The sequence below is a fragment of the Cinclus cinclus genome, chromosome 5, assembly GCF_963662255.1.
Source record: "Cinclus cinclus chromosome 5, bCinCin1.1, whole genome shotgun sequence".
In the NCBI taxonomy this organism is placed as follows: Eukaryota; Metazoa; Chordata; class Aves; order Passeriformes; family Cinclidae; genus Cinclus; species Cinclus cinclus.
Window position 1 is genome coordinate 16,521,447 of NC_085050.1, and position 24,708 is coordinate 16,546,154.

A 24,708-nucleotide genomic window follows, 5' to 3' on the forward strand; every position below is an offset into this window, starting at 1 on the left:
CATGGGGTGAACTGGGAGGATTCTAGCACAGCATTTGTGTAACTATCGTTGTGCCTTTCCAGAATCTTTGGTGAGGAGAGATAAATCCCAGCCTTCCATCTAGCCTTGGCCATTACTTAGAGAAGAAAGGTATAGCAAGAATTTTACAAGTTGTACTTCATTGTTCAAGAAAATTAAGGAGGCAGTTGATAAGTGATAGGTATAGAAGGTATCACTATTTAAACAGAAATTGAACTCTGTCAGGAGGTTGCAGACAATTGTGTGTCAGTCTCTTTCCAAAGTAATGAGTGAGAGAATATGAGGAAGTGCTCTAGAGTGGCACCAGGGGAAGTTTAGATTGGATAGGAGGAAAAATTTCTTCTCCAAAAATTTTTTTTAGCTTTGAAACAGGTGGCTGGGGAAAGAGATTGAGTCACCATAAACTGGAAGTATTCAAAAATGTGTAGTTGTGGCACTAGGAGACCTGATTGAGCAGTGGATTTGGCTGTGTTGGGTTTACAGATGAACTCCATGATCTTAGGGGTCTTTTCCAACCTAAATGATTCTATGAGTCTATGAAGGTGATTGACATAAGATCCAGGAACCAAATACTTGTATTTCCTCACTAAGAATTGCCATAAACAGAATCCCATATTTGTTCTAGTTTTGGACATTTGTTCTAGAAATCACACAGTAGGTGAGCATAGTGTTAAAGATACATGTCTTCCAAACTCACCTGTGAGGTAGGTGAAGGTACAAAGAAAAAAGAAATCTGTATTAGAGCATATTGTAATATATATATAGTTTTAAAAATTGTGTAACAGCATTAATTAGATCAGTTTCAGTTTAAATTACTGAGCCTTCTTTTAAGCATGGGCTGATTGATAACCATCCAGCGCAGTAGCTCTATTAAGCTGTTTTAAAAGTGGTTAACAAATTTCACAGAATTTGACCTGATAAAATATTTTGTGTTCCTGAATGGAGACTCACCATTCTCTCATTTCCACCAAATACCTTCCTGAATCAGAAGTTGGAATATTTTGGAAAATATCTTGTTGTATACTTCTTAATCTTTGCAGAGCAAATGGAATGAGGTGTTAACTCATTCCAGATAATCTGAAGGAAACTGCTTCCTATAAGCTTGATAGTACCACTATAACCTTCTGCAGTGTGTTAGCTCTAGAATCTCTTGAAGTTTCTCAGAAGAAGCTGTCTAGTTTCCATAAAATTCATCCATGGTGTTTTCCTTCTGGACATCTTAATAGCGCTCACCGTATAGATTCTGTGGAAGGTAAAAGCAAAATGGGCAAGACATTATGAGAATCAACAACATGGGCAACCTGCCACACCCTTGTAGTAAAAATAATAAACCATAAGAAACATTCAGTACTCACAAATGTAATTTACATGTAATTGGAATTAGCCAGTTTCCAGTTTGTTATGCCTTTCATCTTTTAACTGAGAGGAGTTTGGCTCTCTCTGTACCCTCACTTGAAGCAGTTGTAGGCAGCAATAAGATTTCCCTTCATTTCCCCTCTCTCTGAAGGCCAAACAAATGCAGTTCTTGCAGACCATCTCCAAATGTCACCTGCTTCAACCCTCTCATTTTGGTGGCTCTGTTTGGACTCTGTCTTCTGCTGGGGAGGCCAACACCAGGTGTCGTCTCACAAACTCAGAAGTCATCTCAAAAATGTCAGTGTCCCTGGCTTCACTCTCACCAATGTAGCCCATAGCCCAGCTGTTTGTAACCTAGTAAGTTCTTCAGTAAAAGTGGCAAAAAATGAGGGAAGCTTATGTTGTAGTAGTTCTCCAGACTAGAAACCCAGTATCCAGTATTCTGGCAGCTCAAATATAGAAAAGCAAAATAGCTACAGTGTGTCAAAGTCTCAATTTTTCTATTCAAGGAATGACTTAAAGAGTAATACACTGTATACACTATTCTTGAGAGAATTAGAGTGAAATTCTGGAAATATAATTCTGAAAGTTACCACTAATTTGCTAATTTTTCAGGGAGAAAAGTATTCACCAAGACATTAGATTCTTCAGAGATCATAGTGGCACCCACTTTTTAAAAAAATAAACAGAAATTATCATATAAATGTGATTTTTTTATAATATAAAAATCTAAACACAGATTTTTTTTAATATACTTGCTAATGAATGTTTTATAATGTTCCCTAGTGATATACTACTCATACTGGATGTCAAAGATTCTTTAAATTCTTCCAATCTCAGGAATTTTGTTCGTATTCAAGATGTTAAGAAAATGCTTTAGGTGCCCAAATTGTAAGCTTTAATGGGGCTGTTTTTGAAGTTGGTTGAATTGGGAAGAAAAATAACTGAGTTACTTACAAATGTAAGGCACCACTGAAAGAACAATAGTGCTGTTCTCTCCCTTTTAGTAGGTTTTGGCCTTAAGACTTTTCCATTTCAAGTTTGTAAAATTTTATAAGATTCCAATTTTCTCTTTCTCTGTGTAATCAATACTTGGCAGAAGATGGAAAGGAATATACCACTAACATGGAAGTGTGGTGCTAAATATATGCAATCTCAAATGTTACAAAAAACATTAGAGAACATTTTCCCCATACCTTGTGCAAGAATCTTGTGCCTTGTTTTTGTTGTCATGCTCTTTCTTTCAGCTACTCTCTTCTTTGTGTTCATTTGGTTCCATTTTTTCCCAGCAAGTTGGGGAGACTGTAGCTATCATGCCAGGGATAAAGGCTGCAGAGCAATGTAGCTTCACACATTAAATTGCCTGGGAAAATGAAGGATTAGTGAAGAGAGAGGCAGTCACCAGTGTCCAATCTAAGTCCTTCCCATTATACTAAGCTTTGTCCAAAACTTTGATTAATATTACTTGTTGTTGCCCCTATGCCTCTTATGCTGATTGTGAAAGATTTAAAGCTGCCACTAACGACATAAATGAATTTTGTGTTAATCTTTTTTTGAGAAAGATTGGACTTCTAAAAATTTCAATTATTAGCAGTTGAAAAAGAGATTCCTGCTGAAGATGTTCTCATTACTTATTTCTTCTCAGATCCTGCATAAAATTCCACTGCAACTGGAAGTATAGTTGTCTATTCATCTCTGCAAGTGCTGTTCCACATGCATTGCTTGTCTAAGATATTGTCCTAGTTTGAAAGACAGGTATTTGCTAAGAAAGACAGAAGCCTCCCTTTGAAATGAAAAATGTGATCCTTCCTTCCTACAGATTATTATGATTTTGGAATTAAGGGAGCTCTCAGGCAAACATGTGGAGGTAGGAATAACAGTTCTTTACTAGTATATTTAACAAGACAAACAAGAACAACAACAGCTATGAAATTACCCACAAACAGAACAGTAACTCAGTCCCAGTGTTTTTTGGCTGCAGGCACCTTTTCCCTGAGCTGCAGTTCCCGGTGCTGGGGGCGGGCGGGTCCCGCAGAGCCGCAGGAGGGCTGGGGGTGATGGCAGAGCTGTCCCAGGGGAAGAGAGAGATGGAGAGAGAGCTCTCCGCTCACGGTGTGGGTCCTGGTGCTCAGCAGAGTGCTGGATGGTGGCAGGTTACAGCGAGAAGGCAGCAGGGCAGGGTCCGACAGCAGTGAGGATGGCTCCCGACACTGGGATGGCAGGAATGGGACACAGGCAGCGATCGTCCTTCTCCTCCGAACTCCGCGGGGGAAAAAAATGGGGAGAGCCAGAGCCTTCTGTCTGCTCTTCTGGATGTTTGGATATCGAGGGGTTTCCCTCTTCTCTCCCCTCCCCCTTGTCACCAGGGCCCAGTCAACAGCATGACAATGGGGAAAATTCCACAGAGGGAAAAGGGAGAGAACCAACCCTCAACAGATATGCTTAAAGAATATAGAATTCAATATTTTTCATGCTTGTCCTTATGGGAATCTCAATTGGACTGCTAGTCTGTTTAGCCACCTTCATTTTGAGTTTACATAGAGAAGGATTTTCACAAGGTGTAGTGAATTATATTCTGCATATACTTAAGACTTTTATTACAATAAAAATAACTCTGAAGCCATGAAGGAAAGAATAGTTACAGTTTTCTAGTGCCTCCTAAACCTCTTGTTGCCAAGCAGACCCTTTGACCTTTGGGAAAAAAAAAACCAGCTTGTTCTTACTGATAGTTAAAATAAATAGCATTTCAATACTATTTTTAATGTTTTGTTTTCTTTAAAAAAGTTATTTGTTATTAATGTGATAATATCTTTGAATCACATAACATAGATTTTTCATTTTGTATACATCCTCCTTTTGATGACATTCTTCTGTTTCATTTTTACTTTTTATTTTTAGTATTTTTTTGCTGTAAGATAATTCTGGGATTAACCAAGTAGAGTGCTAGAGAATTTTTAGAGGATTGAGCAATTGAACTACAAATCTATTATTTTCTAAAACTTCTAGTTTGTTCAGCAAGTACGCGTTACTTGGATGTAAATATTAATAGACATGGCAATGGGAAACAAACAGTTCTTTGACATTTGATAAAACCAGAATAAATTCTAGCATGATTTTTTTTACGTCATTTTAACTAATTCCTCTGAAATTATTGATTTGTCTTGAAATTGAAATTGAGAAGTAAGAAATATGATACACATCTCAGTTCTGTTGAAAAAAGTCGCTCTCACACAGGACCACAAAGTGTCCTCAAACTGTGAAAACAAGAGAGTAAAGCAGACAAGTGTTTGAATTATTCCAATTTTCTACTTTCTAGGAATGAGTAAAGGAGGTTTTCTCTGTCAAGAGACAGATGACAGACTTTTCCTGGATGAGGGTAGAAGGTTTTTAAATGTATGCAACATCTTCTGTTATTAATTAAATGTACTTCTTGTGGGATAACAAAGTTTATTTTAAGATATTTATTTTTCATTATCAGATAGACAACATATGCCAGAAAGGAAGAAAATATGAGTTAGCAACATGTTTCTACAACATAAGATGTATCTGCAAAAGCAATAAATTAAAATATTTTAAAGTAGGCGTATTATTATTTGAATGCTTTTTATTCTTACTAGTTCTTATCGCTAAACTTACACAAAAATTGACATTTTAAGTAGCAATAAATTAATTCAGTTTGATTATTTAATATACAAAATACCTAGGTAATGTTGCAGACACAGGTGTAAAATCCAGTTAATTCTCTGTGGTGATGGAAAAATTTTTGAATATGACAACTGTTGTTTGGTATTTTATGGGATTCACAGGAATGGCACTGCTGCAGCTTTGTGAATGTTGGAGGCAGAAAAGAACAGCAACTTTACAAAAGCATGGAGAGATCCCAAATAGAAAAGACCCAAAATGGAGATGGAGCAGGCAGAAAGATGATAAAGACAAACTGGGAATAGGAAAAGGATGAGAATTGGCCAGACTGGCTGGTCCATGTCTGGTCAGCTTTGGTTCTCAGAGTGTTCTAATAATTTGAAAAGAAGAAAAGCTCTTAGGGGGAAAAAAGCTTTCTAAGATGAAATTAGGGTTATTGGTATAGTCGATAGCTTAGGGGTGAGAAAGGTTTCATTATGGTATTGGTGAATTTTTATGTGTGTTCTTTAAAGTCATGCTTAAACAATGTAACATAAAATTAGATAAATACATACTTTTTAATTTCTAGTGTTTTTGCTTGTGCCTTAAGACATAGTCTCATGCACATTTCCTATTGAGAACCAGTTGGTTTTTTTTCCTATTGAGAACCATCAAAAAACACAATTGTATTACTTCAATGTATCTGTTAAAAAGACATCATAAGTTAATGTTACGCTGGTTGTGAAATATTGTCTAACTTTCTGTTTGGGTCCTATATGCAGTGTAGGTATCCTTAACCTTTACTTTTGCCATAAATTGCCATTCAAGCCAGTCACACAGTCTTCAAAGTCATGTCCCTTTCATAGCTAAAAAAAACCAAATATGGAGATATACATATATATATATATCACATCAATTGTTATTCATGGTGTGTGTGTAAGCATTTATTATCATGGTTGTATCTGATAGAAGATCATTTAAAACATAAAGATGTAGCATCTTTCAAAGACAGTAATTTCTAAAACTAGGGAATATTTTACTTCTCCCATCCACAAACTTTGCTTCCTTAAACTGAAACAAATTTGTTAGTTCAGTGCAAACAGAGTAATCTTTCTGGTAAGAAGGCTTAAATGGAAACAACTCACCCTTCACTAAGGTGGTGATCATGGTGACTCATTAGAGGAAGAAGTCCAAAAGTTTTCAGGATCACCACTGCTGCCAGTCTAGTGGAAGAAATCTGCCTTTCAGTTTGTGTAGGACAAGATTTGCTCAAGTGCTTTCTCTGCTTTAAAAGATTTTCCTTTGTGTATAATACAGATGATTTAGAAGAAGCTGTGTCAGCACTGTTTTATACATTGACAGCTAAGGATAATAAGATATGGGCAAACATACAGCTCACCCTTTTACAGATTAACCTGCAGACTGCATTAGGCAAATTTGATGGCATTAAAAGATTTTTCCAATTTGTCTGGAAACAATTTCTCTTTTGTATTGTGTCAAGGGTAACATTTCATGCTATTGTAGTAATTTAAATAGCTTTGATAAATTGTTTGAGAGGTTAGAGAATTGTACTGTGTATATATTTTACCTCTTTAAGATAAAAAGGCTATTAGCTTAATTGTTAAGTGAAATTCATTACTAAAAATTGAAGGAACCTTAGAAAGTAGACCTAAATATTCCAACATTGCAATACTGGTGGTGTAACATTGCACCAAAATTATTAAAGATCATATTCAGCAACTTAGAGTTTGCATTTAGCTTTCAATACAGAGAAACACAGGCATTGTTGCAATTATGATAATATTTTATTCTCTTGTAGTAATTCAGATGAAACTAGAAGAACTTCATATAAGTTGGTGCATTACATTCAGCAGTGAGTGTGATGATTTATTAATAAAGTAAAATGTTATCATAGATTCAGAAGAATCACAGAAAATGCTTTAGTAAAAGTGTCATTAGCCCTGCTAGCTAATATATAATTGAAGACAGAAGGGTAGAGTTCATTTGTATTTTGTTCATTTTCTTAGTATTGTTCACACACATTTACTCATATATATTATCTGACAAGCTACTAGCTCGGAGAAGTTTTTAAAGTGAGATTTTTTTATTGTCTCTGCTTTGCAAGTCATGCCCTGAAATGCATGAGACATTTCAGTATTTATAGGGAACGCTTTTATCAGCAGAGAAAATGTGATTTTATATTTGCATGGTTGTTAATTTAAGCAGACATTTTTAATTGGGCTATATGTGCTGTATCAATGTTTTGAATTGAAAAGGTAATAATCATCTTCAGAGAAACTAATCTAAATTTTTCATAACGTCATACTTAAGGATTAATAATGTATGGGATGTATTGCTGAGTTTTATGTCTAGAATTGAAGTGCTCCATTACAACATACTATCTGCATAGAATTGCAGACAGCACAAAGTCCATAGAAAACAAAGTCTGTAGGTACTGAAGGTTACAGCAGAAACACGACTTTCATTTGAAGCAGAACTAAAGGAGATAAGTAAACAGGTCTGTAAATGCCTCGGACACTGTTATTTCTACATGTAGACATATTCCAGGAGGTAATTACTCTAAATCCCCTGCATACCCGGGGGCAACAGCTCCCACCTGCTCCAGGCGTGCACACACGCAGGGAGACCCCTAAAACTGGTGTCTGTCCCTGGTCCCCGCCGCGGCGGCTGGAATTAACATGCAGCTGGGCTGCTCTGATAAATGGATTCTGTTAGGTCACCGAGGGGATGCGTGTGACATTAAGTGATTTACCGTCCTTTACCTTAATGAAATTGTTTCAGCAAGATGACGCTGAGAGCTTTTAATGGATAGCTTTTCTTGATGTAATGAAATTGCATTCCTTTGGCATTTAATATAAGGTGCAGTTATTATTTACTGGAGCTTTCCCAGCGCCGCTGTTTTGCGCAGACAGTTGAGAACAAAAAGGGATTTCTGTGGCAGCGTGCAGGCCAGCGCCGTGCGACAGCCTCGAGCGGGCACAGCGATGGCCAGAGCCTTTCCTTGGGCATGGCCTGCCTCTGCCACCCCTTCGGGAGCCTTCCCTTGCACCTCGCCGTGCCAGCGCGCCTCTCCCTTACAAATGCCTTCCTAATCTGCTTAACAGGCAACTGGATTACAACCAGATCAGCTGTATTGAAGATGGGGCGTTTAGGGCTCTGCGTGACCTGGAAGTGCTGTAAGTATTCCTTGTATCTCTTACTTGTAGCAAGAGCTCAGTGTCTGGGGAGTACTAATGTAGCAGCTTATCTGCAAGCTGCAGCCTGGTGTCAGGATGGTCTGGTGAAAAGATGTCTTAAAATAATCCACGGCGATGTGCTATAAAATGGTAAGAAGATATGGAGAGGCATGGATACTCCTTTACTCTCCAAGACAGCCATTAAACATCATCATAATAAAAAAAGCCATTGGCAGATACAGCAAGAAAATAATATATTCCATTTTAAAAAGGGGGAGCGTAGCAGTATTAATGAACCCAATTAATTTTGTAAATTATCCATTACTGTTGATGTGATGAACGTTTTCAGGGTTGCTTTTGTTGTATACTCAACATCAAATTGATCTTTCAGACTCAGTGAAAGGAAAAATATGCTATGTCTATTTGACACTCTGTATGTTAAGATGTTTAGCATGTTGAAGTTAATACCTTCTTTTTAAAACATTTTAAGTTTAATGTTTATAAATAGATTTCTATGTGTGGTAAAATAGCTTTTTTGTCTCACAGATTATTTTTGCAACACTTCTTTGCATCCTTATTTTTGTTTCACTTTCTTCAAGTAGCTATCAGTGAGGTTAAAGGCAACAAAATTATCATCTGAGAATAGTTACTGTAATGAGCAAAGTGCCTTAGTTCTAAAAGAATCTGAGGCAAAGGACACATTCCTGAAATATTTGCTCTGTCAGTCAAAATGACATATTTTATTTGGATTTTCATCATTAAGAGAAGCGAAAGAATTTATGTGTCAGTGAGTTGCATCATGTTAATTTGAACCACACCTGATAAATCACAACTTGAGCAGTGTGAGGAAATGGGTTTTGTTGTGTTTGGGGTTTCGGTTTGTTTTTTTTTTTTTCAAATGTTCTGAAGAACAGGAGCTTCTCTGGAAATAGATAGTGTCTGCATGTCTAAGAAACCAAAGAGTGACTAGCTGGTGGTAAAAGTTTTTTATTATTTAACACTAGTTGGTTTTACTTAGGAGTGAATGAAACTGTCAGCCAAATTTAATACTATATTTTTACTTTGCAATTATAGAGTAACAAGCTTATTGTTGACTCTCTGTTATAAAGCCATATAAAAATATATTGTAGGTTCAATACTACATCTAATTGCTAAGCTGATGATTAGTTTTCTGTCAGTAAATGTGATGTTTTCTGAGATTTTTATGTTTGGAACTCTTGTATGTGAATATTTTTCCCGTGATGGCTTAATCTGCTTATTATGGTTTGGTTTTGGGTTTTTTGTTATTATGAGCCTTTTTTAAAAGTGTAGGGGTTAAATTTTTATTTTTAAAAAAAGATATCTAATGTTTTCTGCATTTTTTAATGCTTGCAATTTTAGTGTTCTTAAAAGGTCATCTTTGTAGTTGAGGTCAGGGGTACAATTTTTACACTGATTTTAATGAGTGGAAAAAAGAGGGAAGAAACCTCTAAAATAGTAATTCTGCTGAGAAGTCAGTAGTTAGAATTTTTGTGAATGAATATACATGGTCTATTAGCATTGTTCAAATACACAACTTAATGTTTACTGTCTTGAATTATGTTATGTGATAAAAATTATTTAAAGAGTCATGGCATTTTAAGAAATTGAGATAGATATTTCAAACACTACTGAAGGTTTTGAATCTAATTAAGCTTCCTTTACAATATGGCTCAAAGAATGAAAGCTGTGTGGATCAGACCATACTGTATACACACTGAGTAGAAAATAAGACTATGCATATTGTTTTCATTTGAAATCAATTCTTCTAACTAAGCAAAGAAAGTGGATATTACTTCAAACTTCAAGGTTGAGGTAAAGCTTTTAAATAGATTGTAATCCTGTTCAGTAAGATTTTGAAATGTTTTCCAAAGTCACAAGTCTTATATCTTGGTTAAATAATTGGAGAATTTCAGGGGCTGTTAGTGTTGAAGATACAAAATATTCTGAATATTCCTCCCCATGAATTTCTGTGAAATGTTAGTTGTCCTTTGTCCTTTTTTTTTTTCTTAAAGTGAAATCTGCTGTATTTGGCAAACAGACTATGAGTAAAATAAAATGCTGACATTAAAAAAAGGAGGAAAAATGTCTACAAAATGGAAAAAAAAACCCAATCATCACAGTTTTTGCTATAGCATGTAACACTTAGGTAAAAGTATTGAGCCAACTTTTTAAAATAACATCTCTGTAATGAAATTAAGCATTTTTATAATTACAGAGAAATAGCTATAGCACTAATTTAATTCCATATATATCCTTTATATCTATTCCTATATCTAACTTTCTTTACCCTGGAAAAATAAAGTAATAGCTCATATATACAAAATAGCAAGGCAAATATCAAACAGCTGAAATTGGAAATTAAAACGTGTAGATTTGCCTTAACAGCTATGGAAATATTGGCTGATTTCCTTACCCCTCATTGAAAAGATATGATTTTAAAATCTTCTAAGTTCTGCAGGAAGAACTGTGGGAGCCATCATTTACCATGTGGACGTTGTAAGAAAACTCTGCCACAATTTACTGACATTTATTCATTAAGATACCTTGTGTGGATGTACCCAGCAGATTGGCCTTTTTTGTTGTTTTATTTTTTTTATGTTTTGAAAAGGGACACAATTCCTCTATTTACTGGGTTTTTTGGTGTTTTTTTTTTCTTTTTTTTTATTATTCTCTCTCTAAGAACACATGGGACATCCCTTATGCCCATCAAAGGAAAGATTTAGTACATGGAATGAGTAAGCACACAAAGGTAAAATACTGCACTTTACACCAGTAATTAATTGCTTGGTTAATGTGGAGATAAATAGCCTGATCCTGGTCAGGGTGCGGTGATTTTACCTTTCTGTGTTTCAAGATCAGACAGTACTGAAAAATTTGTCCAAAATAGGTACCAATTACAGTTTGTGCTTAAAAAAAAAGGAAAAAGGAAAATACTTTCTCTTTGAAAAGGGGGAAAAGTTTTTTTTCTGTGGGCGTTACATAGAATTCATTATCCATTCTGCTCAGAAGGGTAATCTCTAAGTCAAATCTGTAAATTCTATTGCTTGCTTCTTTTTTTGGAGTCAAGCTTGTTTGTGTTTTATTTGCAGCCTAAAGACAATATTTAACTGCAAGTTAATTCATAAAGTTTCTGAATCTTTACAACCTACATGCGCTGAGCATAATGGGCCTCTGTAGCAAATAATTGGCTAAGATTTATTTCTAGCTCCCATCTCAATTTCCCAAAACCTTGTCTAAAATTTAAATTGCTAGTTTGCTGAAGTGTTATAATTCCTGACTCTATCTTATTGGAAACTCCCCTGTTGTTCAGGCAGCACTGGATCATCTATAGTAACTCATTCTGTATAAAACCTAAGCGCAGACTGGAGTTAATATTTTCTCAAATTCTTGGAAAAAAACCATTCAGCTCTTGTATCATCTGTCAAGAATCAGACTCTCAGAAGATAGAAAGAGAAATCAGTATCCTAGAACCAAGACATTTTTTTCCAAGGACTCTCTTTTTTATCTCAGGATGTCAAGTTTGGCTTGAATGGCATAGATGTTGTCAATAATTGGTGGAATAATTCCACTCCTTTTGAGTGAATTATAGGCTACTGTGATCTCTTACTTAGGATTGGTAATTGTAAAACCATGGTATTTGGGGATTCAACACGGAGGAAAAATATAAAAATCATGGAGTTTTTTCCTAATACCCATCTCTAAAAAGAGTACACCATGACTTTCATTAGCTGTGCTTTTGTAAATGTGACAAAATTCTTAAAATGTTAATATGCTTCTTCTTGGCTTTGCAGCACTCTCAACAATAACAACATCACTCGACTATCTGTGGCAAGTTTCAACCATATGCCCAAACTCAGAACATTGTGAGTAGTTCCCCTGAAACTGGCTGCCATTTTTATCAGTCCAATATTTTTATTTTTTTACCCCATTAAGTTTTGTCAGGGATCTATAAATACATATACAGGCAAAGCAAGCATAAGCTCAAATAAAAAAATATTGATATCTCATGAGGTTGACGAGCGTGAAGTTTGTGTGTGTGTCTGTGGAAGCTAATTCTGAGAGGTAAACCCAACAAATTACCCTAAAACTATACGTGGGGTGTAGGAGATAAAGAAGTTGTATCCTTTTCCATCAACTTTTTTAGGATATGAAATGAATGAGTCTATAAATACACTTCATGGCCTCTTCCCAAATGGGATTTCCATAGTGCTGTATTTAGTCACAGAAAAGCTTCACCTTCTCACCAAAAAAAGATAAGGGCAGGGGAAATTCTTCTTGCATGTTACAGCTATATAAAGAAAGAAATTGATGTTTTTTGAAAGTCAATATTTTGTTTTACTTTGAGCTTTTGAATGGGTCACATTTCATTTAGGAACATTGGAGATTCTTTGATTGACTGTCAGATGTGATAAATGGGAAATCTTTATGCTTTTATTACTGTACTGCTAGCAGACCTAATTAAACTAAACTGGGTTGCCAACATTCTTTGTAACATAAAATTATAGCATCATCCGGTAGTGCTATTATAATTAAAGTTGCGTCAGCATTTACAATAAGGTCCCCATTTTTAGAGGTTATGACTTTGGCAGAAGAACATTTCAGGCTTCTAAAACAAAGCACAATGAAAAGACCGTGTATGCAAATCATACAGGCTGGAATTATGTTTTATTATATTTATACTGACTACAAATAGATCTAGACTGTGTTGACTGGCAAAACCAGGTTTAGTCCAGAGACTCATTTTTAAACGTATTTTCCAGTGAAGTGGGAATTAAGAATGAATGGAATGTTTCTATCAGAGCTCAAGAGTAGCCGTTAGTGTTTAGGAATTACTGTTACAAAAATCCTGTCTAGTTTCTTTTACCCATGTTGGGTTGCATAATTGTTCTGAAATCAGTAGGACTGTTCACCTGGGTTAACATATGGCTTGTAACTGAAGAAACTTCACACAGGTGAGTAGTTTTGTTGATTTCGTAACAGAATTGTAACTATTCTTGCTTGGACAAATGTGAGAGTACTTCAGTAGTGCTGATTTTGGTGACCTCAGGTAGATTTCAGTAATAGAATTTCCTTCTGTTCTTTCAGGCCCTAGTCTTGAAAATGTGCAATCTGAGCTTTTTTCAAACTTTCAAACACAGTTTCTATTTTGAACCATAAAATAGAGTTAATCAAATTAGCACTCTTTACATGTTCTTCGGTTAGGATATTTAATTTTCTGAAAATATATTTTATAAACAAAAATTAACGGGACACAGAGAATCCCGGATTATAGCTGAAACATCCCATTTGCTGTCAAAATATGCCTGTATAACTATATTGATTTCAGTGGCATTACTTCTGATTTGCGATGGTCTTCATGCCTACAGCCACAGATTGTGCTGAATGAGTGAGCTGTATTTGCAGTGAGGTGTATTTGCAAAGCACCCACCCAAGAATTGGTACAGGAAAATACACAGCCCTTAATTTCTAGTCAATTAGGGGCTGAAAAATGTTGGTTGATATTTTAGTTTATGTTGGTTACACATTTCATGTTGCTTTGCAGATTTATTTTCTAATAGATTAGTTAGACTCTTTGTCTACATTCTGAATTTCCTGCACTTCCTTTCCAGTTATTTAGTTAGGATTGAGCACATAGTCTAAAAAGGACCAAAATGGCATGTCCCTGTTATGGATGATTCTGGGAAACAATTTGATGTATAGCTGTGGACATCCTTTTTGGTAGTTTAAGAAAATGTAAGAGCCAGGGAAGAGCAATTTGCCTAATTTAGTGAATCCATTTGTCGGATGTTTTATCAATGGCAAAGTGCTTTTTGCCACTGGGCAAGGAGCCATGGTTTTGTGTCCGACCACACCAGCAGAGACAACTTTCTTAATTCCATCACTTGTTTCCCTTTGGTCTTTTAATTAATTTCAGGAATTGCTTAAAATGTAGATCCCTAGCAGCCAAAAGCAGCTAATCCCACTTTCTGCTGTTAAACAACTAAAGAGTAAATCAGAAAAGAGATATGAAAGAAGGTGCTCTATATTGAGTTATTACTCTATCTTGTTCAGCAGAAAATGAGTATGACCTGTTAAAGGGACCTTTCAGGCTGTTTCTATAGAGACTAATAATGGCCAGGCTTACAGATATATCTAATTGGAAACAAAATCTTTTATTAACCCCTTTTTCCTGACATTAAAATATTACTACTCTAGGGTGATTTTCTTGAGATATTTTTGTCTTATTCACTATTTATGGAGATGGGGACTAAAGAGTTCCATGTCATCTTTCAAGTTTTTGTACATTTACTTCTGTCTTTTAGACAAGAAACAGGAAACTACAGAGAAGTTAATTTGTTAGGAAACCTTCTTTTTTTCTCCCAGTTAATTAGGCCACAACTAAAAAGTAATTTTGCTCCTTGTATAGTTTTATTTATGAACTTGTAACTCCCAGGCTTTCAACGAAAGATGTAAAAAATTCCCCATTAACTGTTTCATTAGTAAATTGGCATAGTTGCTTGCTGAAGGGAGAGCTGGGCAAGCTGGCTGCGTTGCTGAGTGTTCTTTCTAACTGGAGGGTCTTGCTGTGTTTCGTTCCATGCAGCCGCCTTCACTCCAACAACCTGTACTGCGATTGCCACCTGGCCTGGCTGTCGGACTGGCTGCGGCAGCGGCCGCGCGTGGGGCTCTACACGCAGTGCATGGGGCCCTCCCACCTCCGCGGCCACAACGTGGCCGAGGTCCAGAAGCGGGAGTTTGTCTGCAGCGGTAAGAGAAACCTGCTCACCCCGCGAGTCCTGCCTCGAGCTGCGCCTGCTGACGCCTCAGCGTGTCGGTGGGGCTCGCCATCCCTGCTGCATGCTGGCTTCTGTCAGCTTTTGCATAATCCAAGCATGAATGCTCATTAAGAAAAACCTGAGCGTTTTTGTTGGTGTTTCTGGGGGTGCTCGTGTCCCTTACAATTCTGTGTAAATACTGCATTTGTGTAAATTTTATAGCCTTCTGAAAGTATAACTGTGGGGGAGAGACGCAGGAAATGAAATAAAAGGTGAATGAGAACACGTGCTGAATGCGAACATAAACCCATTAGTAATCTAAGGATTCTTTACATGTATATACTTGTTATTTTCTGACATTTAAAATATTACTCTGAATCCCTAAGTAACTTTCTGAATTTTAATGTTATGCTTTAATGCATAAGGTTATTTTTTTATATAAAATAATGAAATTACTAACAGTTCATTACTAATCACATTTTCTCTATTCAATTTTTTTCCTTTATTTGTATCTTCTAGATGAGGAAGAAGGCAAGTTTATCTTTCTTATTTAAATATTTTACATGCAGATTGAAAATTTTCTGTAAATTTTGTCTCCTGTTTCAAGTTTTGCCAAGAACATTAAAAACCAGCTGCAATATTGCTGTCTTTTTCAGTGGTTCAGCAGGGCTTCTCTTACTGGTTGATTTTCTGCAAACCCTCAGAAGCCTATTGTCAAATATGCCAAAATTTGTACAGATCTATGTTTTAAAAAGAGTTTTATGGAGAGCACAATGTTTTGTCCTTATCAAAATAGCCTGTGGCATCAAAGTGTAAGGCACTGCCACCTTCACATGGCAAATGCTAACAGTATTCTTGCCACTAATTCTGCCTTTATGTACATTCAAAAGGGCTCCTAACAAGATCCTTCCATGTATTTTACATGCAAACATTATGGCTGCAGAGCCCAGGTGTCAAGAACAGTCTTATAACTTGATCATTGCACTGCTGATTATTAGCAAGGGAAATAACCATGTTTTCTCTCTGAATCACTGTATTTTTGTTCAATAAAGGTAGGTGAAACATTTCCTTCCTGGTAGTATAAAAATAATGGTGTGTGTTACTAGATTTGATTATTGTTTATACTTCCGTAACACAAGCATACATGTGAAATAAAATTATTATATTGTAAAATTATGTTTCATAGAATCATAGAATGGTTTGGCTTGGAAGAGACCTTAAAGATCATCTTCCTATTCCCCTGCCATTGACAGAGACACCTTCCACCAGACTAGATTGCTCAAAGCCCCGTCCAACCTGGCCTCAAATTCTTTCCAGCAATTTAGAACTTGGACAGTTGTTATATGAAGTTTTAAGTGGGAACAGCCGTGGCTGCAACTTACATTATCAGTGTACCCTTCCTATATTAATATATGATATTAAATATTGTGAGAGAGATCTTAAATTGTGGTTTCATAGTCAAGAAGTTGTTTCCTTTTTTCCTTGGGAATATCAGAACAGTCTCTAGCTTTTTCTAACTTAATGAAAAAAAGGAAGAAAAGGTTGTCATGCCTTTCTCATCCCTTTATGTCTTTCTGTATCATTATGAAACAACTGTTCTGTATCTTAAATTGATAGAAGAATGAGTGCATTAATGGATTATAAAATGTGCAGTCTATCTGTTTTTAGGGAAATATAATAAAGTTTTTAATTTTTAAAGCATACCTAAATGATTAAGTTCAAATGCAATTAAAAATTTTGACTTTAACACAGAACACTTCGAAATTGGGGGAACTCATATAAACTAGCCACCTGAGTTAGTAAAAATGGCAGATTGTGAGAGGAAGAAGTCTGCTGAGCTAAAACAGAGTGAGAGATGTGAAGTCTTTTGAATACTTTTGAATACGGAATACTTTTATGTATTTTTGTGTGACTGAATGAAAATGTCATTAAATGAATGAAAGCTCCAAAATTGTCTATAAGCAGTACATAACTGAAGGACCATATTCAAGTAAATATTTGCAGAACAGAATGAAGCTAGCAGGTCACATTCAGTGCTCATAGCAAAGTTTATTCATGTCTCTTGACATGCATATTCTAACACTATACAACATATTGAAAACTAAATAAATTGGTAATTAGTTTTTAATACATACAATAAATTAAATATATCTGAAAAACTGATCACAGTCTTCTTAAGCAAGATGATTTTGAATGGCTGTTGCTAAAGAAGTTGAAAAATTATGTAGTGCTGTTACAACAGTTGAGCATTTGTCTTTCACCTCTCTGGTTTGTACCAACATGTTCATATCAACTGTCTGTTTAAATAAATGCAGTTTGAAAGTACTGATAGGCTACAATGTTTTAGAAGTTCTGCCTTAAATTTTTCAAGTGTAAGATGTTGTGCTTTCCTTTGAAGGTCACCAGTCCTTTATGGCTCCATCCTGCAGTGTCTTGCACTGCCCTACTGCATGCACCTGTAGTAACAACATTGTGGACTGTCGTGGGAAAGGCCTTACTGAGATCCCAACAAACCTTCCAGAAACCATTACTGAAATGTGCGTAATCTGACTTTTTTTCCATTAACTTACAGGTTTTTTTTCCTATGTATTATTTTTTTTGTAAATTTATGCATTGCAAATATGTATGATAACATTTAAGACCTTTATGCTATCTTATGAGTTATTTTTGTATGTACTACTCATATTTCATGAGTAAACTTCATTCTGAATTGGTTTAAAAAGAGTTTAGGAATCCTTGCACTTCTGCAAGTGATTGGTTTTTCAGTGCAGACTGTAAAGCCTGTTCCCTGCAGGGTCGCTTTCTGTGCTGCTTTTGGCTGAGATAGGATTAGTTTTCTTCATAGTAACTGGTATGAGGCCATGTTTTTGATTTGAAAATAGTGTTGATAAAACAGAGATGTTTTCATCTGCTGAGCAGTGCTTGCACAGAACCAAGGCCTTTCCTGCTCTTCACCCAACTCCACCAGAGGAGGCTGGAGAGCAGGAGTTGGGACAGCTGACCCCAACTGACTCAAGGGATATTCTATAGCAGGTGGCATCATGCACAGCATAGACAGCTGGGGGGAGAACAACAACAGTGGGAGGTTCAGAGTGATGGTGTTTGTCTTCCCAAGTCACTGTTATGTGTGGCAGAGCCCTGCTCTCCTAGAGGTGGCTGAACCTGCCTGCCCCTGGGAAGTGAGAAATGAATTCTGTGCTTTGCTTTGCTTTTTTTGCATGAAACTTCTGCTTTACCTGTTAAACTGTCTTTGTTTTCACAGTTTTAACCTCCTTATTCTCTCCCCCATCCTATTGTGGGGTAGTGGGTGAACAGCTTTGTGAGGCTCAGTTGCCAGTTGGGGTTAAACTGTGCCACTCACCTTCAGTTGCTTTATTCATCAGACTTCCTACTGAAGAGGCATCAGCAGTCCATGCCACCAATAATAATTGTTCTGCTTGAAGCAGTATCCTCAGAGGGCAATCTGAGAAGGCAAGAGTAAAATGTAGTCATTGTGTTAATACCAGGTACCTTTGTATGGAAGAGCATGACACTGGTAGTGTCCCATAACATGTCATGTACAAAAGGTACTACCAGCTCCTGACTGGAGAGCAGTCATAGCAAGGGTGCTGTAGGACCCACAGTCTCCAAAAGCAACATGGCTGAGAGGTTGTGTGGGCACAGTAGGAAAGTTACTGCTGCATTGTCATCTGTGCAGGTGAGCAGCAAAAGCAAAAGGTGAGCTTGCTGACAAGATAGGCAGAGGTGCAACAACATGAACATCATTTTTTTTTCTGGGATTGGCAGGGACTGTTTTGGAAGGGAAGTTGGGAGTTCCCTTCAGGGAAATGGTGGGAAAGTGTCTGTGATGACAACCTGGTAAGTGGGGTCTGACTAGAAATAAATGAGTTGGAGAAAATATTCAGAATAAATAGCTTTTGAGTATTTAGATGATAAATTATGATCTTGAATGTTTGAAACTAGGGCTCCACTAGGGCTTAATTGTCATGTTGATATCTGACCTGTGGTTTTGAACATTACAGGGTTGGAACTACCATGGTTTCTTCTTAGGATGTGAATAATAAGCACATCTGTCAGTTCATTGTCACTGTTGTTAATACTGACCCGGCTGACCCTATGTGATCCAATACAGTCATTCAGCTGAATAATACAAACACTTCTACCTTTCACCACTCAGAAAAATCTCTCTGCTTGCAAATAAAGTGACTCTTTCATAAAATTCATTCACAGTAGCCGGGAAGGCTATACAGAATTTTTTTCTTTAATGTGCTTTTTTATTTAACGTGCTGTATATAGACATTTTAATTGCATAAGTGCCTCTATGTGCATAGAGGAAAAATATTGCGAGAAAGAAATAGGAAGTCCATGTCAAATATTCCTCACTATATTCCTGGTGCTAACCACTGGGTTACAGACACTGAAGACTGTCTTCTTTACCGCTCTATTTTAATTAGATGGGTAAGAAATGGTCTTGAGTTTTAAGCACAGAATTATGTGTTCTTCAGCACTTTATTGTCCTGGAGAGTAAAGTAACCATGTAATAACACCTTCGGTGTTTGGCTAAGCATTTAAGAGATTGCAGCCTGGTGCTCAGTGTTTCCTGCTAGGCTAGACATCATTCAGTTTCCAGAGTGAAGCTTTTTCTCATTCTGAAATCCATAAATCATTATAAAGATATTTATGTGTGCTCATATACTTATGTACAGTGTATACAGTTCATACTAATAAAGAGTAATCTGTTATCTGTCTGTGTTGTATCTAGGTTGTAAGTTTTGGCTAAATAAAATGCAGATCACAATATTTTGCTCAGGAGGTGAAGAAGAGGTAGAACATTAGAAAATCAAATTGTAGTAATCGTTTTGTATTAAACAGATGCATACCAATGAACGTTGGTGTGGTCACATAACTGAACTGCAGTGATAGATTTAAGAAACTCAGAGAAATATGGTACAATATATGATTTGAACCATTGGTAGGCTGACCTTATTGTGGAGAGAATTCCTGTTGAGTGGAAGGTAAGGAGAGAACTGGAAGGAAGGCAGGCAGGAAGAAAAGAAGGAAATGCTCTGAAATTGAGGGAAACTGAGTGGAAGAATTAGAGTAAATGTCCTGAGAATCACAGGATTGTTTCTGCTTTCTTATCAATATGTTGAAGAGGAGTTAAAGTTTTGACAAATACATTTTGCTGGTTATATGGAGAAAGCATTATGCTATACTTATTGCTTTAATGTGAAGTAAACAATTAGTGATAGTTGTATAATTCTCATGTATGGGAGGTGTATTTAGCTTCATAGCATCAAAGAGAAAGAGAGAGAAGAGGTTGGAAAATGAGTGGTGTATGGAGTGAAAAAGGTTTTACCAATAAAGAGGTGAGCAAAGTCTGAGACTGGATTGAACCAGCACTCCACCCTGGCCAGTGGTCCACATCAGTTGTCCCTAAAGAATATTTTGGAAACAGAAAAGTACAACTTCAGAAATAAAATACCAGTAGCACAAATATTTTCTTAGCTCCCACTATGAGTTGGGGTTGCTCTGAAACTTGAAAATTTCCAGAGCTTTTCGGGGAAAAGAAGGGTTTTCTTTTAAATATCCAATCTGCTTTAAAACCTACTATGTTTACATCTTCATGTTAAGATGATTAATTTTGAGGGAGGAGGTTTTGCTCAAACTATTCCAGTTTAAAATACAGTTTTTAAAAGTTTCATTAATGTTCCATTGTCTTTGCAGAGAGAAGGAAAATGCAGTCACATACATAATTTGCCATGTCACCTTCTATTTTACATGCCATCTTTATTCATCTATTCTCTGAACTAATGTTCCAACGCCATTCAATCCTTTTGGATGCCAAAACCTTCCATGTCTTAATTAACTTCCTCTTATTTTTCTGAATTACTTGTTTTGTAACTTTTTTTATCTTCAAAGACCAGACTTGGACAAAATATTCCAGATGACAATGAATCATCAGGTTTTTATTAACAGAATTTTAGTTTTCTTTCATTTTTGTTTTGCAACCTAATAATCACTTGTGTTATTTAACTGCCAGTACATGTTGCACCATGTTTTAACTTGAACTAGCCCTGCAGAGTCCTAGGCTTTTTTTGTTTTAGCTGTTACGATTTTGTCAGGAACAAAAAGTTGGTAAATGTAATCCTGTTATCACATCTACAGACTTTTCTAACATTGATCAGGTTGTCATATGTAAAAGCTGCTCTATGAAAGACTTCAGTCCTCTCTGCTTTTAACTAAATTTAACTTGTAGGAAGATTGTGACATTCCAGTATTGTTACCATACAATAAGTGTTTTAAAGCTTCATTTTTTAAAGAAGTCCTCTGCAACTGTTGCTTATAGTAACCCCTTGAGATTAGATTGAAAAGAATGATTGTATCCCACAAAATTATCTGTTTTTTCACTTTATTTCCTAGGCGATAATACTTGTCAGTATGCCAAGATGGTAGCTGACAGTAAACACTTGAAGAGATGATCCCATGCTGTCATGGCAGCATTAGGGATGCTGGGGAGCTGCTGAGCACGAGGCAGAGGGTGCAGTGAGCACTGTATTTCCACCATTGCTATGTAGTTCCCACACACATGACTTCATTACCTTAATCACCATTTTAAGCACATGTTTGGCAAGAGCCCCCCCAGTTCTCAGCGAGATGGGGAAAGAGAAATGTGCTGGCTCCCTCTTGTTTTATGAAGGATGTACAGGCTTTAACAGCCAAATTATTATTTATTCACTCATCTTTATAATAAAACCAGTTTCCTGTGCACACTGCAAGAAAATTAGCTCTGTACTTCTAATTTACCTGCACCAAATATTGTCCAATCTTTTCAATAGTTCTTTTTTGCCAATCTTTTTCTGCATTTTCATCTGAACATTTCCTACTTTATTGATAGGGATGTTAGAAAATCCACAATACTTTCAGATTGCCTTACTCTGAACATGTTTCTCTGCCCTCTGTCCTGTCTTTATGAGCTGCATTTGAGGAATCCAGTGCTAAGAAGCACTATATTGTCATATTGTGATTCAGCCAACTTCGTGGTACACAAACACCTCTGGTCCTTACATCTTTCCACCCTTTCGTCTTTTCTTTATTGTATCTCATATAAATAATGTTTTCCTGTGAAGCTGATGTTAAACTTTATTGTCAAACCTCCTTTACAGAGGTGTTTAAAATCTCACAACTTATTTTTGTGAGATTTTATTATTCCACCCATTTCTGCCTGTTACTTAATTGTTCTTATAAGGAGTGCAGGTTATTTTAAGTAAGAATATAATCCATATTTACTTTTAAAAGATCCATAATTCCACTTTTTTTCTTGAGGCTCTTTTGAGGTTTATCTTCAACACATGCTCATGGTTCTGTGATACTTTGCCAAGTTCTCTGTCCATTTATGCTGTTTTTTCTCTCTATGGAAACCTTGACCTCCATCAGCTCCTCAGTACCCTGTGAAACACTGATTTCTTAACTTTTTTTGAAAAAAAATGTTGCTGATCTGATTCTGCATAAGAATATTTTGAATTTATTACGTTGTGAGTCTGCTTGGGACAATGTTGTATAAAAACAAGCAGTATTAATAATGTTGCTATTCTCTGTCCTTTTGATAAATATAATGAAATCACAGGTTTAAGGTGTATATTCCATGTTGACAATTGTATGCTTTTTTGTTCCCCCTAGAGGTTTGATAAATTAACTTGTATGTAAATAGTGGCTAAAAAAAACCCAAAACTTTAAATGGAATATTGAACTTCTTAAGTATTATACATTGTCAGTTTCCACTGAGTAAAATTTTGGATGTTGAAGCTCTGAGTTAGCTCTCTGTGGAAAACTACAAGAAAAAGCCTTCTCTTTAGTCTAATACTGATGTTGTGGCTTTGATATTGCCTCGATAGCTCTACTGACTTAGAATGTTGTTTTAAAACATTAGGAGCTGCGTTCTCAGGGTGATGGCTACTGCCTCTGCAGCAGAGCTGGCAAGGAGACCATGTGCTTGGACTGCACCGCAGCCTCTCTGTCTCTGACTTTGGTGCGATAGCCTAAACCACTGAGAAAAATAGCACTGGAAGCTGAAGTGGTTGAGGAAAGAGCAGCCATTCTATGATGGTGGGAGCAGGAGGAGGCAGAGCCAGTTGCCAAAATGCTGTTTCATTTCAGTGTAGTCAGATTTACTGGTGACTGTCAGGGTGTTGATGAGCCGATTTTGTCATACTCTCTGTCTGACTTCTCTGTTGGTACAGAAGTCACTTGGCTGAAAGCAGCAATTCCTGCTGCACGAAGGCAGTGTATTGTCTGCCAAGTGCCTTTGGGAAGATGCCTTCAGAAACAGGACTGCTTATCTCCAAGTAGCTGCCAGTGAAAATGGAAAAAGAAAAATACCTGTGGTTGTCCTCTGTTTTTTCCTTCTGTTTGATAAAGCTTGGAGCAAAATTAAGTATTCAGCATCTCAGTAAATATAATTCTTAATCTGTATTGACTTAGTACAATTGTATGTGTACCAGTTACACCCTTTCTCCAAAATTAATCCCCTCTTTATTATCTAAATAAAGTCACTGACAGCTGAATAAGAATACCTAAACTTTTCTTTTTTAGGATTTCTCCAGTATTATCACATTGATTGGATAAAGAAATATTTCATTTTCCATATGTATTTAGAAAAAAATTGGTTGAGTACCAAAACTCCTCCAGTTCTAATGCACCTATGAATTCTACAGAAAGCACAAAAATTAAAAGGGTGTACAGAGGTACCTTTGCCTCTACTTCAAAAGAATAGATTTCATACCATGAGTGACCTGCAGGAAACACATTTGGAACTTAAAAAGTGTCTATAGACCTGTTATTTTAATGTCTGTATTGTAACATTGTGAGGAAAATTACAGTGCCCATAAATAACATAAATAATATGACTGCTCTTCCAATTTTTGTTATTTAGTATGCCTTACTTCAGCCTTTTTTCATTGACTTAAGAAAAGCACAATAAATTATTCATTAATTCATCTCAAACATCATAATTTGAGTTGGTTTAGATTTTTTGTTTATACCTCTCTCCTTTTACAGAAATTTTTAGGAGATGCCCTTTCATTGGCATGTTCAATCTGTTGCACTTAACCAGCTTAAGTGGCCTCACACACCTAGTGCTTTCCTCCTTTGTAATTCAGTTCATGTATTGAAGACATTAAATGTCATTAAGGTTCAAAACTATTACTTTAATTGGTGCTAGAAATTATAGCCTTTCTAATGGCAATAGCATTTTTCAGCCTCTGTGCAGGCATTCCTTCCACATTTTAGTTTTTCATCACTGTTAATCTCTTTTCGCTTGGTTTAATTTCAGGATTCACCTTCTGAAAATTCTTTTGAGAATGATCGGCAGAAATAATTCTGGTTCCCTTCGAATAGAGACTTTTTTTGGCACAAGTTCAAACAGACTGTGAGAAACCCTACAAATAGCAACCCAGCAGCAATTCTAGTAATTGTACTGGCACCTTATCCCAGAATGGTGTGACAGGCCCTTATTTCAAAAGAGGCCAAAAAAGCCATTAATGAGCTAGACCTATCTTCATGAAAATGCTGCTCTTATATTCTTCTGATCTTCTTTTCTCTTCCATGGCTTGAACCTGTCAAAGTGGTTCTAAAACTTCTTTCCTTACTGTAATATTATGCATAAATGAAAATAAATAGAGCTGCAATAAGTGTTTCTAAGAGGTGGTGGAGGGGAAGCAGGGGAAAGAGTACCTGCACTG

General features: G+C 36.3%; 1 protein-coding gene across 3 annotated transcripts in view; it reads left to right on the plus strand.

The window, feature by feature from the left end:
- The window catches only part of SLIT2 (slit guidance ligand 2), a 256,368-nt gene that overhangs the window by 150,403 nt on the left and 81,257 nt on the right, over nt 1–24,708 (plus strand). For 2 of the 3 annotated variants that reach the window (XM_062493415.1, XM_062493417.1), the window contains exons 6-9: nt 8,121–8,192; nt 12,005–12,076; nt 14,797–14,960; nt 17,367–17,505. In XM_062493415.1, the coding sequence (XP_062349399.1) occupies nt 8,121–8,192; nt 12,005–12,076; nt 14,797–14,960; nt 17,367–17,505 (447 nt within the window). Of the gene's footprint in view, nt 1–8,120; nt 8,193–12,004; nt 12,077–14,796; nt 14,961–15,487; nt 15,500–17,366; nt 17,506–24,708 lie in introns of all 3 variants that reach the window. The other variant, XM_062493416.1, reaches the window with a different exon arrangement.